General features: G+C 40.2%; 1 protein-coding gene across 2 annotated transcripts; it reads left to right on the forward strand.

Moving 5' to 3' along the window:
- Nucleotides 1–340: 340 nt before the first annotated feature.
- On the forward strand, nt 341–15,920 carry SCLY (selenocysteine lyase). 2 transcript variants are annotated; one of them, XM_075266750.1, is made up of 13 exons: nt 341–412; nt 3,036–3,105; nt 3,250–3,362; nt 5,008–5,108; nt 7,060–7,225; nt 7,793–7,920; nt 9,241–9,405; nt 10,746–10,852; nt 11,703–11,739; nt 12,105–12,188; nt 12,715–12,814; nt 13,796–13,871; nt 13,967–15,920. In XM_075266750.1, exons 2-13 carry the CDS (start codon nt 3,077–3,079, stop codon nt 14,121–14,123), a joined length of 1,263 nt encoding a protein of 420 aa, XP_075122851.1. In that variant the 5' UTR covers nt 341–412; nt 3,036–3,076; the 3' UTR covers nt 14,124–15,920. The 2 variants fall into 2 exon arrangements, with proteins under 2 accessions (XP_075122851.1, XP_075122852.1); XM_075266751.1 differs by lacking the exon at nt 341–412 and having other exon boundaries at nt 3,063–3,118.
- Nucleotides 15,921–16,677: the final 757 nt, after the last annotated feature.

A 16,677-nucleotide genomic window follows, 5' to 3' on the forward strand; every position in this document is an offset into this window, starting at 1 on the left:
TTTGTTAAATTTTCTTGTGGTACTTCACAGTAACTGTGTCCAGGCCTCAGGCCTCCCTGTTTCATGTACTTCGCCACCATAGATAACTCATATCACAACCAAAATAGAATAGAAAAGGCATATCTGAGCTGTGACACGTCTTCACCATTAGAGGGCGCTGTGACTCCACACAATCATGTTGTACACATAGGCCTAATAAATGAGCCAATAGAAGAATAACCCGTACATATCACTGTAATACCGCACATGAACCAACAGGCTACGGAAACTACACCAGACCTGTAACCTAAAACCAGCAGCCCGCCCTCTGTCATAGGAGCCGCTCTATCACCTCCTCTGTGTGGAGTGAGACGCTCTGTCACGCCGCAGCGCGCTCTCTATGGTTGTCTCTCCTCCGGTGCTGGGTAGTAATGTAAGTAGTGAGAGGAGGGCGAGGTGATGTGCGAGGTCTGTGGGCGCTGCAGTAACCTATGGCCTAGTCAGGGGTGAACAGCCAGCAGCACCTCACCTATTCAGGGCATGCTGGGAGTTGTAGTTCTACAACAGCTGGAGTTTACTGATCCCTGGTAGAAGTTACTACAGTCCTATTACTTGTCATGGTCCAGGCTCAGGGAATGGGGGCATAACCCAAATCAGTATCAGATTTTGGTCTCTGTTAACATGACCAAGTGCTGTCTGGGCAATAAATAGCATGCTCTATTTTTTGACAGACACACCGCTCTACTTTCTTCTATTAAAAGTCAATCAGTCCATCACTTTGTGGCTGTCAGGCTCTGTTCACAATAAAGATCTTCACAGGCGAGCGATCCCTCTCATCATGAACAGTACAGCATACATTACTATTTGACACATCACAAACACTGCCCAGTTTCCTAAGGGCTAGTTCACACGGGGACATGGACGCTGATTTTGACAGCGGATTTCGCGGCCAAATCAGCGTCCATACAATGTCCACACTATGTGAACTGCTCCCGCCGCGACCATCGCGGTCGCGGCTTTCACCTCCGCTGTCGGCTCAAATGAATGAGCCGACATGGAGGGCGCTGCGGCTGGGCGGAAGCCGCGGCTCATCGCGAGCGGCTTCCGCCCGAAAGATAGGTCATGTCGCTTCTTTTTCTGCTAGCGAGCTAGCAGATAAAAAAAGCGAGCAGTTCACATAGGGATACATTGTATGGACGCTGATTTGGCCGCAAAATCCGCTGTCAAAATCAGCGTCCATGTCCCCGTGTGAACTAGCCCTAAGACTCATGAAAAAATCGGATGCGACACTGACTGTGCTTTGAATCATCATGCCGGTGTGAATATGGCCTTATACTGGATACAGACGGCCATGATAAACAGCTGTACATCAGCATGGCTGTGTGAATATAGTTATCCTGTGGTCGCTACCGTGTTTACCTGAAGATAGGTCATCCCCCGAAAATAAGGCATGGGGGAGGTTTCTGTTTAATTGCCTAATATAAGGCACCCCCCCCAAAAAAAAAAAAAAATCACGGCCACAAAATAGCGCCGCGTATACGATCCACACTCCCATTGAAATCAATGGGAGCGTATACGGCCCGCAAAAGCTCTCGCGGCGTAGACGTGCCAGATTACGAACCTAAAATACATTGTGTGAACCCTCCCTAACAGTCACGAGATATACCACAATTACTAGAAGACCCCAGCCTCTAAATAATTCTTGTGTGTTTAGCTGCTCCCAAAATGAAATCTATGCTACTCTGGAACTGACATAGATTTGTGGTGTAACTCACACCATTTTTTTGCGAAAATTATATTAAATCTGATGGACCCGGCATTCCCATTAAGTCCAAAAGGCAAACACGGTGCAGGAGCTGAGAGTTGCTAAGAAAGTTGAGGTGTATTTTTGGCCACTATTTATTTAGACAGCACTTTCACTTTCCTGTCCCTGTCCTGTTAGTATTAACCCCCTATGGATATGTAGCCTGACTGTATAGTGGAAGTAGGAAGAGACAACAAGGGACTGAACCTATTTCACTTCAGCAGGTATTTGCTGTGTATTGGAGATCCCAGGCGTTTAAACCGTCAGATGCTGCCTTCCACAATGAGGATCCTTTTATACCCTAATCGCTTCCGTTCCCCTTTTGAATATAAAGAAAAAATATATGTATATATTTGGTATTGTGGTAATTGTTCCAACCTACAACACGAATTACTATGTCATATTAACCAAATAGTGAATGTAGTAAAAACAAAACCCCAAAAAACTGTGGCAGAATTGCTTTTTTCCCAATCTACTTCACAGTAATTTTGTAAAAGATTTGCTATAGACTATATTATTCATTAAAGAGGACCTTTCACCTCCTCCACATAATTTAATAGCTGCTGCTGCACTGATTCCAGCACAGTTGGAATTTATTCTCTAGCCCCCACCATTCCCAAGCAATTAATGCTGTTAGTTTTGGTGCCTGATATGCTATTTAGGCTCTTAGGTTCTGTACTGTCAGGAGGGCGGGGTCAGGCAGGAGCAGACCAGGGGTGTGATTCTGAGCTCTGACACTGGCTGCCTCTGATTGGAGCTCTGAATCACACCCTATGCCTGACACTACCCTTCAGACGTTACAGAGCTGAGATACCACATCAGGCACCAAAATTAAGCGCACTTGTTGGTCAGTAAGTGGAGCATTGCACATAAATGTGTTAAGGTCTGGAGTTGGTGGAGGTGGTGAAAAGTCCTGTTTAAGTGGAGCCATAAGAAAAAACGTTAACCTGCAAAGCACAAATCCTCTTACTGTTATGTCTACGGAAAAATTGAAAGACAAGGAAGAAAACTAAAATGACTGGTTAAGGAAAGGATTAAAGTATATCTGTTACAGTGAGTATAAATGCAACCCCAGTTCTAGCAAGATTGGTTCAAGTACCAGCTCATGGTTATATTCTAGTAGACCTCAGTTGCATGTCAGAGGATAAATAAAAGTCAAGGAACAAAACAGAGCTAGCAAGAGTCTCTTATCATCTAGTTGAAGTTTTTGTAGCACCTTTGGCGTCCATCTCTAATCTTTGTCTCTTTTTAGCCTCCTGTATATAACAACAACACATCAGCAAAATAGAAGCAATGGAAACAGCAGAGACACCCGATAAATGGTGAGCCAAATAGGTATCTCCAAGACCATCATAATATCCGACAAGCACTAGATTTTCTACTATATCAGTTTTAGTTTTATGGAATTTTTTCCTTTTTTAAAATTTTTACCGTAATTCACATATTTTGTCCTATTGTTTAAACAGGAAGGTCTACATGGACTATAATGCAACTACTCCTCCTGCGCCAGCAGTGGTGGAAGTTGTCACTGCGGCCCTGCAAGAGGCTTGGGGGAATCCCAGCAGCAGTTACAGCAGAGGTGAGGTTTTTTGAGATGTGTCTATGCATCATGACAAAAGGAAGACAAAACAATAACGGAACAGAATTACTCATTTTGTATAATAATACTATAATAACTATAATAATATATAATAATATAATAATAATATAATAATAATACTAACCTAACATAAATTTAGCATAGACATTCTCAGGTTAACAACACACATTAGGGTTTTTGGTTTTTTTTTTCTTCTTTTTTTTTTAAAAAAAGGAACTTTCATGTCCTCGTCAATACTGCACTGAATTCAGCACACTGTTGACTTTCCCAGTATGCGCTCCAGTGCTGGAGACATCAGTGCCATTAACTTCAGCACCAATATCTTCCTACTGTCAGAAGAGCGGGCCTTACTACTCAGCATCATCACTGGACTGAGAGGAATGCCACCTACAAGGCATTGCTCCTTACAATTGACTTGTACTGTCAGAGGGGGCATTATTCACAGTCCAGCGAGCAGTAAAGCCCACTCTTCTGACAGTGGGGAGATATCGGTTCCAATATTAATGGCACCTGTATCTTCAGCACCACAGGGTGCAATTCTGGTGGAATATAAAATTGCATATTCATGAGGATGTGAAAGCTCCTCTTTAATGCCGTCAATGCAGTTTTTTTTAGACCAAAACCAGAAGTGAAGTACTATCTGTCCTGTATTGGCTCTCACTCTTTAAGATCTATACATATCTATGGCTTCAAAGACTGCATCAAAAAACCTCAACATGTTCCCTTATTTATCTTGTGCTAAACTGTTGTATGATAAATTTGTTACTTTTAGAGACTTTTGTCTAACGTTCTAATACATATATACCTAATACCCCGTTTACTTTATATCAAAATTTTGTATAACACAGCCATTGAATGTCATTATTATTATGCTCAGTACTTTCAGCTATTCTCTGTTTCTTTCTGCGGAGGGGTTTCAGGCAAGGTTTTTCCCCAACGTCCCCACTGGTCTTGATCCAATCCTGACCACTTTATGAATCTAAAGATCCGTCGCATGGTGTAGATAGGTTAGTAAATTCCCGATACTGTATGGGATTTCCATGTATAGACAGCAGCATACATAGATCATATGTTTCATTCACAATTTACATGAATCCTTTTCTTTTAGTTACGTTAAAGAGAGAAACATAGAATTAATTATAGGAATTAATAAAATAAAGCAGAAAATAATTAATATAGATGAACCAAGCATTCTTGCATTTCATGGAGATTAGTGCCCTCGTCCCTCTTTATCTGTAAGGCTAATGCATTGTTAATGCAGGCCATAGGTCTTGTGTTTGAGGCCTATCACATGAACATGGTTTGCCATCTACAGTAACATTGCTACATGTGTAGTCCACCAAGTGGAAGTGTTTAAAGTTTAAAACGTAATCCTGCTAAAGCAGTCAGTGCTTGTCTACACCATGTTACAGATGTACGGCCTCTTAGTACTTCATTCTTAGAGTTAGTGGTCTGATATTTCCAGTTATTGCTGCTACTGCTGTCTGCTGGTTAGCAAATAATGTATTTTGTTATGGTCCACTTTGGAGTCCTTATAAGTTGTAGGAAATCTGTGTTTGTTCCTGGGTATGTTAACTGTGCTGTATACGTGTTTGTTCATTGTTTTTTTTTGTCTCATGTTTAGGACGTAAGGCCAAAGAATTTATAGACACAGCACGGGAACAAATAGCCAGGATGGTGGGAGGAAAGCCAGGAGACATCATCTTTACATCTGGAGGGACAGAAGTGAGTCTAATGATATAAATAATGTACAATATGTGGCAGCAAAAACAAAATATCTGTGTCTATAACAGTGATACAGGGGGCAGCAAGTGAAATAAAGCCTAGCAAAGGGTGCACTATGGAGCAGTGAGGTTTTAGCACTGCTGTGGATGCATTTGCAGTTCATTTTTGGAAGCTACATAACCCTTTTAAATAGCATATCAGGTACAAAAACTAAGAGCATTGATTGGTCAGCAGTCGTGGGGTCTAGAGAAAAAATTCCAGCTGCATTAGAATCAGTGGAATGGCAAGTACTGAAGTATGCACAGAGCTGGAGTTTATGGAAGTGATGCTACTACCTATTGTCCAAATATTAAAAGGTAACCTTCTTGCTCTAGAGAAGACCCTAAGCAACTGACAGGTCTATATAGGGTTGTGTCAGGTTTACTGCACGGTACATTCTGCTACACACTCCTAACACTGAATTGTCACCTGCATTGCAGTCAGACCCCGACCAACCTCATAGATTGTAAGCCCTTGCGGGCAGGGCCCTCTACCCCACTGTGCTAGTCGCTCACTGTTAGTATTATATCTACCTATATATTCTGTGTACTGTATGTAACCCCCAAATGTAAAGCACCATGGAATTAATGGTGCTATATAAATAAACAATAATAATAACCTTTTATATCTCTCATATCTGTACTTAAATAAAGTACAGTCCTTTCTCATTCACCTCATGGAAAACATGGCACAAAGTACAGGCCAATTTCCATTCTGTCCTAATGTGTTACTTCACTTAACACTGGTCGACCCCCCACTTTCAAAATGGCCACTGTTGCTCAATATTTTGCACTATTTTTGCACTAGTGGGGCATAACTTTGATAGGAAAAATATTGAGGAGAGGCGACATACACCCTGGATAACATTCAATCTAAATTTCCAATACCAGCTCAAAGCTATATCCCATCAATACCACTTTCCAGACCAGGAATGGGATACATGGAATGAGATCCTGAGATGGTTCTCCAGAAAAGACCCTACAAGAGGACAGATGACACTGCTTTACAAGTTTTTCCACACTCCACTACTTTACACTCAGTCCCTAAACTCCTTTAGTGACATGGGAAACAGATAACCTTACATTATCTGTATACAATATTCTGAAGGCACTAGGCTAGGACAGTAAATTTCTGCCCTTAATATCTGGATTTGAGGCTGAAACTTGCACTTAATACATGTTTTACACTAAGGGATGTAAAATGTGGATATATACCAGATCTAACTGTTTTAGGTGTCAAGCTCTAATGCCCATCTATTCCACTATTCCTATCCCATTATTCATACTTACTGGTTTCTTATATGTACATACACTACCTCATACATAACTAATTTTGCAAAGCAAAGAAGTATACATGTCCTTCCAATCAACCATCTGGTTTCAAGAATGGGCAGTCGTAGGAGATCCTTCCCTTTAAGAAACCCATTTTGTGGGGATGTTGAGAATGTCAGGGGGTCCTTTGCATTACTGTGTCAATGAAAATGGATATATGTCATAGAGATTTATGAACTAATATGGGCGGATGGATGTCCATGACACTCCCATTTACGCTAGGTCACTGGGGCTTGGTTTGTTCCCAGGTTTATAGACAGTGAAAACAACCTTTCTGTCACAATATAGATTTATTCTATCTAGAGGTCTCTTATATGATCTCTAGAGCAGACTTGCCATTTAACCTCACCATCACTCTACACAATTTCTTTCTGTCTATGTGAGACAGCCCTTTACCCCTTTAACTTCAGATTCCTAAAGACGACTTTCATGTACGTGGAGGTAGTCAACATGATATATGAGTAGAAAAGCAGGAGTAGGCCCTAAAGAAAGGACAAATATAAAAGAAAGGTGTCTTAATCTCTCCTTAGTCTGATGTGCGGACTTGGCCCTACAGTTAATTTACAACTTTCTTCTTGCAGTCCAACAACATGGTATTGTTTTCAGCCGTGGACTCCTTCAACACAAGAACCAAGAATGAACAAAACAGCTTTCTAGACAAGGCATTACCACACATCATTACCTCCAATGTGGAACACGACTCTATTGCACTGCCCCTTAAACACCTGCAGAGGGAGCACCGAGCCGGTAAGTCTCCTGCCTTATTCTCTTTAATCTATTAATAGGACTTGGATTGCTTATTTTTTTACATGATAAAACTGTCATATGACTTGATGACATTTTGTGTTTTGCAAGCATTGTGCTCGTAGAAAATGTATGGTCATATTCTGTCATTGCTAAAGCTGTTATTGGGTGCATTATTCATGGTTTCTGATCCGTAACCAATGGTTTATTGTCCAGTACAACCTACTTCTGTTGGTGCTCCCCCCCCCAAAAAAAAAAAGAAAAAAAAAGTCTATTTCCCTTGGGTGTGCATAGGAATTTTGGAGACAAAATGATGTGCATTTGTTACACTGTGAAGTTGTTGCTGTTGTATTTAGCTCACAGAGCATTACCTAGACTCAGTACAGTCGTAGCCACTTCTCGGCTGAGAGCAGAGCTATCTATATGCTGGTTTACTGCTTCCGAATGAAAACAGAAAAATCCACTTTCCCTGAATTGTATGCTGGAAGTCTTGTATGAACAAATATTCATTACCTGAGATATTGAATATGAACTTTTTATTTTGTTTCACTTTTTTTTAATCTAATTTAGAGGTAACCTTTGTGCCAGTCTCTACCACGACGGGGCGAGTGGAGGTTGATGATATTGTTGCCGCCCTTCGTCCAAACACTTGTCTTGTTTCCATAATGCTGGCAAATAATGAGACCGGGGTCATCATGGTGAGTGAGCGTGTACAGGATTAGCCAAAAATACCAGGAAAAGGAAGTATTACTTTATTACAGAATTACCTGCACTTTCCTGTTCATCTACTGTGATCTATTTAATAATAAATTTTATTATTCAGAATCCTACAACATCCATGAAATATTTGTATTTTTATTTTCATTTGTGTGTATTGGTTTATATTAACATATATCTCCATATATCTATGACCTAATCTCTTACTACCTGTTCACAAACAACCTCAGATCCTCCAAACACCTCCTACTCCGCTCTGCCCTTATCCACTCATCACACAGCCGTCTCCAAGATTTCTCTCGTGCTTCTCCCATACTCTGGAACTCCTTACCAAGACACATAAAACTGACCCCCACAATCACAGGCTTCAAGAAGGCCCTGAAGACTCACCTATTCAGGAAGGCCTACAACCTCCAATAACACTATCACCGCACCCCCATCTGTACAGTCTCCCCCTCTCCTTCTGTCTCTACCCCCTTCCCTCATAGATTGTAAGCCCTCGCGGGCAGGGCCCTCTACCCCACTGTGCCAGTCGGTCACTGTTAGTATTATTTTTGTATTGTATACTTTTTGTACCGTATGTAAACCCTCAAATGTAAAGCACCATGGAATTAATATATTAATGTACAGCACCATGGAATTACTATAATAATGAACAGCAGCTCGGAATTAATATAATAATGTTCAGCAGCTTGGAATTAATATATTAATGTACAGCAGCATGGAATTAATATAATAATGTACAGCAGCTTGGAATTAATATAATAATGTACAGCAGCTCTGAATTCATATAATAATATACAGCAGCTTGGAATTAATATAATAATGTACAGCAGCTTGGAATTAATATAATAATGTACAGCAGCTTGGAATTAATATAATAATGAACAGCAGCTCGAAATTAATATAATAATGTACAGCAGCTTGGAATTAATATAATAATGTACAGCAGCTTGGGATTAATATAATAATGTACAGCAGCTCGGAATTAATATAATAATGTACAGCAGCTCTGAATTCATATAATAATATACAGCAGCTTGGAATTAATATAATAATGTACAGCAGCTTGGAATTAATATGATAATGAACAGCAGCTCGAAATTAATATAATAATGTACAGCAGCTTGGAATTAATATAATAATGTACAGCAGCTTGGAATTAATGTAATAATGTACAGCAGCTCGGAATTAATGTAATAATGTACAGCAGCTCGGAATTAATAAAATAATGTACAGCAGCTTGGAATTAATGGTGCTCTATGAATAAATAATAATGATAACTTATGTCTTCCATGCAGCCTGTTGGAGAATTATCGCAACGTCTGGCACCTATTTCTAAGGAACGAGAGGCGAAGGGTCTTCCCTATATCCTCATCCACACAGATGCAGCACAAGCTCTGGGGAAGATCAGTGTTGATGTTCAAAAATTGGGAGTCCATTATTTGACTATTGTGGGACACAAGGTAGTTAACACTATTTATGTTGTACATTAAATATTGAACATATATACTCTTCGAGGCTAGATTCAACCCCATGTTTATTCAAAGCCACTTTTTGAACCACAACTCATTCATATGCCATTTTTATTGTGTAATTTTCTATTCTTTACTTCATTGCGTATTGTGTTTTGTATTTCAGTTGAATCTGAAGTCTTTTTCGGTGCCATCTACCTATAATACAATGTGGGGGCATGTGGATGGACTAGCCACGTATCATAATGGCTGTCTTAAGGGTTATGTTGTATGCACAAAGATGCTTTTTAATTAGTTTTATATCTGTTCTGTCTTTTTGCTTAGATAAAATTATAGGGTATTTTGGTAATGTATGTGGTTTGCTTTCATTGCATAGGCCATATACATACCTTCTGTTTTTGTTGTTTGGTTATGAGTAGAGATGAGAGAGTGCTATTCGAAACAGTAGTTTCGAATAGCACGCTCCCATAGAAATGAATGGACGCAGCCGGGGCCTGCGTTTTGCCGCTTAACCCCCTGCGCGCCGGCCGCTCCCATTCATTCCTATGGGAGTGTGCTATTCGAAACTACCGTTTTGAATAGTACTCGCTCATCTCTAATTATGAGGCTTGTGTTATAACCCTAGGATTATCCAGTCCCTGTCTCTTCTATATGTTTATCATATAAAGTGTAACATTTTGTTTTCAGTGTTACTCATTGGGACAGATATACTATTCCTAACATTTAGGCTGTGTAAACTTTTATTGCTATGGATGATGTTGGATGAGACATCTGGGACACTTTTATAGTGTCTATACCTAGTTTATAACACTTATTAGTTTGCTTATTTTGCACATATTGGAGCAGATCTACTAATACTGTCTACAAGATAAATGGTACAAAGCTAGACTAGACTGTCCTACACTGCACCAGATGAATCACTGTGTGTTATACTAGAGGAGAAATCTGTTGCATTATTAGTCTGTCTATTGTAACTTTGCACCTGCTAATAGTTGCCTTGTTTTACACTAGAAAAACATACCAAAATGTTGATGCATGTTGAGTTGAAGTGGGAAACTATATCATGGATACTAAGATTTTTGTTCATCTGCTGGACACTTTCACCGCTGCACAATATGAACAGTGGATATCTCATGTCTGGGTGGTATTTAATACCATGGGCACTTCTTCGGTGCCTTATGGCTCAGTGATAAGAGACCAGTAGTCGCCGTAGTCTGTCCAGTATAGCATCCTCCATGCTATTGCCTGATGTTTGCATTTCTCTTAATATTTTTTGTTTGCCGTATTATATGAAATGTATGTTATTATTCTAGCAATAATTTTTCTTTCAGTTTTATGGGCCTCGTATTGGGGCACTATATGTGCAAGGAATTGGACACAAAACTCCTCTGCTACCGATGTTATATGGAGGAGGACAAGAACGTAACTACCGGCCAGGGTAAGCAATCTTAAGTAGTATATTTAATGTGAACTTTGATCTAAGATACAGTATTGGCGTTTCTGCTTCATCCAGGAGTCTATTGTTCTTGGTCGGCTGCTGAATAGTGTAATTTTTTTTGTGCTCTATTACTTAAAAAGGTCAGCGGGATCCTTTCTGTTTTGAGCCATTTAAAAAAAAAAAATTCCTCGAAGCAAACAAATAAAAGGAACCTTGATGGATATGTAGGGCATAAAGTGCTGACCCACAGATATAAAGCGTGGTCGAGTCAGAATTGAGGATTAATGGGGTTTTCTGGAATCACAATTTGAAAGTCCATTAATGTAAGATATGTCGGGTTCTTACTCTTCACACCCCAATACCAGGCTGGTATTTCAGCATGAAACAGAGCTACAATACCCAGCACAGTCACTGCTAAGAAGACAATGCACAGATAAGGTTAGATTCACATTTGTACTGGTGGAAAAGAATGACAGCAAGCCCGTCCTCTAAAACAGTGGTTACCCGCAGACCCCAGAGACTCTGACGCAGATATGAACCTAACCTTAATAAAACCACATGCACAATGAAGAGGCCAAAGCTCTTGTCTGAGGGCTGCAGCCCCTTCATTCAGCTGACCAGCAGGTAAGCAGCAGGTAGACCCTCACTGATCTGATAATGATGGCTTCTCCTAGTGATAATCCATCAATATTGTGATTCCAGGGAACCCCTTTAATTAAATAATAAATTGTTACTTATTAACATTACATTGTGAAAGTTGTAACAGAGAAGTAAGGTTAGATAATAATGCAGAGCTTTCTAATACTTTATGGAATATGGCTGATTTGTAAAGATTGTGTCTTTTCTCCAGCACAGAGAATACACCTATGATTGCAGGACTTGGGAAGGTGAGGCTGAAATTCTTTGTATATATGTGTATGTCATATGCCATGTTTTAGTAAGCTCCCTGCTCAGTCAGGCATGTGCACTTAGTTTTATGGGGAGGGGGTGACAAACTGCTGCTAAGCCCTTTTGACAAAGACTTATCTCCCTCCACAAGAAAGAAGTGGGCACATTGAAATCTAGCCATATCCTCCTCTTCACATATCTCTGCCATTGGGGGAAAGTCATGCCATGCACATCAGAATTCACTGACATTGATATCAGAAATAACTAGAAACCTGCTGCTTTGCAAAGTGTAGGGTATATAGTATATGCAATGTGACTGCTTTAGTTTTCTATGAATTTAAGCTTAGGCCTGTTTTCTTTGCAGGCTGCGGAGTTGGTGAACTGTCAGTGTGCAGTGGACGAGGATCACATGAGAAGTGTGCGGGACTATCTGGAGGAAAGATTACAGGTGAGTAGGTTTTCTAGAACAAGGCCATATTTATAAGAACAGCAGAGAAAGAAAAAAAATCACTACTCACCTCTTCTTTTGCATGGTGATCCAGCACTGTTGCTCCAGCAGTCACCAATACATGATCGCTCAGTGGCCTCAGCTGTCTTGTGCAGTACTACCGCCATCATGGCTGCCATTGCAGAGAGGTAATGTCTTTGGTACAGTACTTGACTACTGAGGCCACTAGCTGGATTGCAGAAGTCATGTCTTAGCTACTTATAAGATTTCTACCAGAGATTGCCATGTAACCAGCCACAGCGTGAGCTTGCTGGTAACAATGAGATATTACTGTCGAGCATATGCTGTCATGGCAGCTGGGCAGGTATCTGACAATAAAGCGGTGCTAGAATACTTGCTGAAAGCTACAGCATAACTTGTGTAGGTTTGATAATATTCACATAGTGTCTTTGTAACTGGTCATTACAACGCTACATCCCAATGCAAGACTGGAACATGACTTTGCTGTTACGTTACCATATTTTAGGCTGTATTTGGTGATAACATCCGGTTTAATTCTCACTTCTCCGGCACTGAGCGTCTTCCTAACACCTGCAATGTGTCATTGCTTAGACCTCCAGTCCTTGGTAAGTATGTATGTCAGTCTTCTTACTCATGCTTATTAGGGGTTTCCAACCATGTACGATACGGGATGACTTCATGATTAATGGTACCCCCAAGAAATAGGGTGTTTTGCACCCAAGTTTTGAATGGAGAGGTTAGTCAGACAGCGCATGCCACTCGATTGATTTGAAAGGGAAATGTCGGAGATAGCTGAGTGCGTACTCAATACATAAAAAGTGAGCCAGCACTCAAATTGGATAAAAAATGACAAAGAGTAGATTTATTCCATAAGTGCTATATTTTGGTTCCACTAACAAATAACTAACCTTTATCATGCAGAGGAATGAAATGTAGCACTTGTGGAATAAATCCACCCTTTGCTATTTTTCATCCGCCTCACTTTTTAAGCTATTTTCTGCAGACTCGCACCTTAACCCCTTGAGAGGGTTTTTGTATACCCAGTGCTGTTCTAGATTTTTTTTCTCTTTAGAGTAAGTTGTCAGCTATTTCAAGCAGTCCCCAAATAAATGTATGACGTGATGCGTGCTTTCAGTCCAACTGGAAAATCCTGTTATGGAGATTGGAGGTGATACCCAGCGATCAGCAAGTTGTCCCCTCTTATGTGGATGTGGGTCCTACTCAGTGACTGTTATCTTTGGTTGCATAGTCATACAGGAAATCTCTAAGTCACTGATAGGACTGTCCTATTGACTTTACAGCATAGCAAATGCAGGGATTTCAATGAATAAATTCCAAGTTATAATGAATCTAGCCATATAAAACTATACCCTGCTACCTGCAGACTGCACGGCATGTTCCAGGGGATAGCTTTACTTTAGCACACTATACTGATGGGAATAAATCTGATACATACAATGTAAGTAGAAACAGTGCACAGATAGAGACTGGACAGCCAGACCCTGAATGCCATTTTCTTTAACAATAAATATGCTTTAATGTCTTTTTATAAACCATTTTACATGAACCTTTGCTCTTTATTGCAGGCCGTGAGTGGCTTTCACACTGTGAGTATCTCTTAGCGAGTGTTGGTGCAGCATGTCACTCGGACAAAGGGGACAGGTACACAATATAACTAATAGATGTCTTCTAATGAAATGCTTTTCGCACACATCCTTCCATGTTAATTTTGCAAAAATCCAATTTTTCTTACACAGACCGTCCCATGTGCTGCTGAGTAGCGGTGTACCACCTGATGTAGCACGTGGCGCCATTCGCTTGAGTGTGGGCCGAGACACTTCAACAGAAGATGTGGATTTGATTGTTAAAGATCTGAAAAAAGCTGCACGAAGACTGGAAACAAAAGAGGCTTAAAGGGAGAAAAACTAAAACATATTTCTGTTTGGCAACTGCAGAATTGTTTGTCTGAAGGACCAACCTGATATAGGAAAGACTCTATAATTCAATGTAAAGGCTACTTTATGGAGTAATATAGAAATTGTGTATATGGTGCATAGAAATGTGTACTGGAGAGGACAGGATCATTTTATCTGGTGGGACAGCAGGGTATTTCTATAGGGAACTTGTCACATGGATAATGCAGTGTAATCTGCAGACATGTTATAGAGGAAGAGAAGCTGAGCAGACTTTACAATATGCAAAGAGCAGAGATGGATAAAGGACAAGTTCTATGGAATATTTCCCACAAACCTATGCATCAGACTGCTCATCTCCCTCTGTTCTATCACCTGCTGCCTACAGACTGAACACCATTTTTGATGTGACAATTTCCCTTTAAGAGTCAGTAGTTTATTTTAGTGAAATCAGTGCAATAATATAGAATAATATAGAAGTATCAGTTTAGTTCATTTTTTTTAGATTTTGCTGGCTGCTACTTTAAGGCTGGTCTTACATGACCGTATTGGTTTTACAGTCCGCAAGTTGCTGATCAGCAACACTACTATTTTACTCCAAATAGACATTACACAGACGTCCGTGTCCTGCCGCACGCTCCCATAGAGTTCTATGGGCGAGTCCGTGCAGTGCTGTGAATTCACAGCCTTTGCGGACCTGCTGTATTCATTGTGGACCTCGGTCACGGCATGGCACACCATGGATAAAGTATCCGGTCGTCTAAGAGGCCGCACTGAATATAATGTGTCCACAAATGGTCCGCAATTGAAAACCCACAATTGCAGACCATTTGTAGATTTAAATTACAGTCGTGTAAGACCAACCTAACTATAAGTGAAGCACAACATCCACACTGGGCCCTATGGTAGTGGGGGCCCCCTCATCCGACCTAGATAGAGCTGGAGAGTCTAGTTTCAGGCAGCTGGAAGGGATTTCAACTCTATCTGTATCCTTAAGGCACAGAGTTGCATACATTGGTGGAATATGGAGGTATCAGCTCTGTGCTCCATTATTCAGTTTTGGGTTGATGATGTCTGCTGCGGGGAGGCATGGTGAGACACACGATTATTGCAGCTGGAGCCGTGTATGTAATATATTGATGGTGACTGAGGGGTCTGGTGGTATTACGTGGGGGCTACTGAAGGGGCATTAATGTATGTGTTTTTGTGGAGGGTCACTTAAAAATAGTTTTAACTGGGCAGACTAATCTGAATGGCCCTGACTATTCCTATCAATAACATGCAGCACCTGATAAATGCTATATATATATGGGTAACTGACTATTGGCATCTCCTGTTCTAGTGATCAGTGACTTTCTTAATCACTGATTTATGGTTCACCCCCCCAAATCGCACACTTTTTTTTTTTTTTTTTGTTTCAATGATTTTTATTAAGAATTTTTTCAACAAGAACAAAATACAAACAGAAAGCAGAAACATGGACGTGTATATACACAGCTAGGTATCTGCAGTTTCATGATAATAGTACAAGATGAACAGTAGATACATGTACATTAATAAAGAAACCATAAAAAGGAACAAAAGGAAGGTACAGGTCAAGCAAACTACCAATACAATGTATTCCAGAATATCAAGGACTATGTCAGAAAAAAAGCAGAGTCTTTGGTCAGAAGATGTCTCAGGGTCATACGAAATATTTTGATTTAGACCATGGTTCCCAGAGTTGCAAGAAGGAATGGTAGGAGTGATTACCTAATGCAATCATACTTTCATATCTGAACGTAGTGTTTACCATATCTATTAAAGCTGAAAGGTTTGGAATCGAATTGGATTTCCATTTTTGGAATATCAAAATTTGTGCCATCGTTAAAAGTTTGCAAAAGAGACGTTTATATGGTTTGACAGTGCTAGGAATATGCAATAATAATATCCCTAAATATGGATTTGGGGTCAATCTACAGTGGCATAGATCAGAAAGCAGTGCAAACACTGCATGCCAATATGGGGTGATGAGTGGGCATTGCCAAATCATATGAAAAAAGGTCCCCACATCCCCACACGATCTCCAGCATGACCCAGGAGTGGCAGGATACATTTTTTGTAAAGTCGATGGAGAATAGTACCAACGTAAGTGTACTTTAATTGCAGTTTCAATATGTGAACTACACATTAGGGAGGAGTGTATCAAACGGAAAGATTGACACCAGTCTTCCTCAGAAAAAGTTTTCTTAAGGTCTCGTTCCCAATATCTAAAAGGAGGCGATTTATAAAACTCCAAGACCTCACCTAATACATTGTACAAGAAGCGTAAGCCCTTCATTTTTTTTGAGACATAGGATATTACTCTATTGCAATAAGGCACAGGTGGTACCTGAATCTTAGTTAAGAAATGGGAGATTTGTATATATTTATAATAATGATGTGGAGGCAAACTAATCTTTTGTTGCAACGCTGGAAAGTGTAATAAATTGTTACGTTCATCATATAACTTTGAAAGATAAACGATTCCCAATTTTTCCCATGAGGATACCTCCAAATCGGCAATCAACCATGAT

Source organism: Leptodactylus fuscus, chromosome 3 (genome assembly GCF_031893055.1).
Source record: "Leptodactylus fuscus isolate aLepFus1 chromosome 3, aLepFus1.hap2, whole genome shotgun sequence".
Classification (NCBI taxonomy): domain Eukaryota; kingdom Metazoa; phylum Chordata; class Amphibia; order Anura; family Leptodactylidae; genus Leptodactylus; species Leptodactylus fuscus.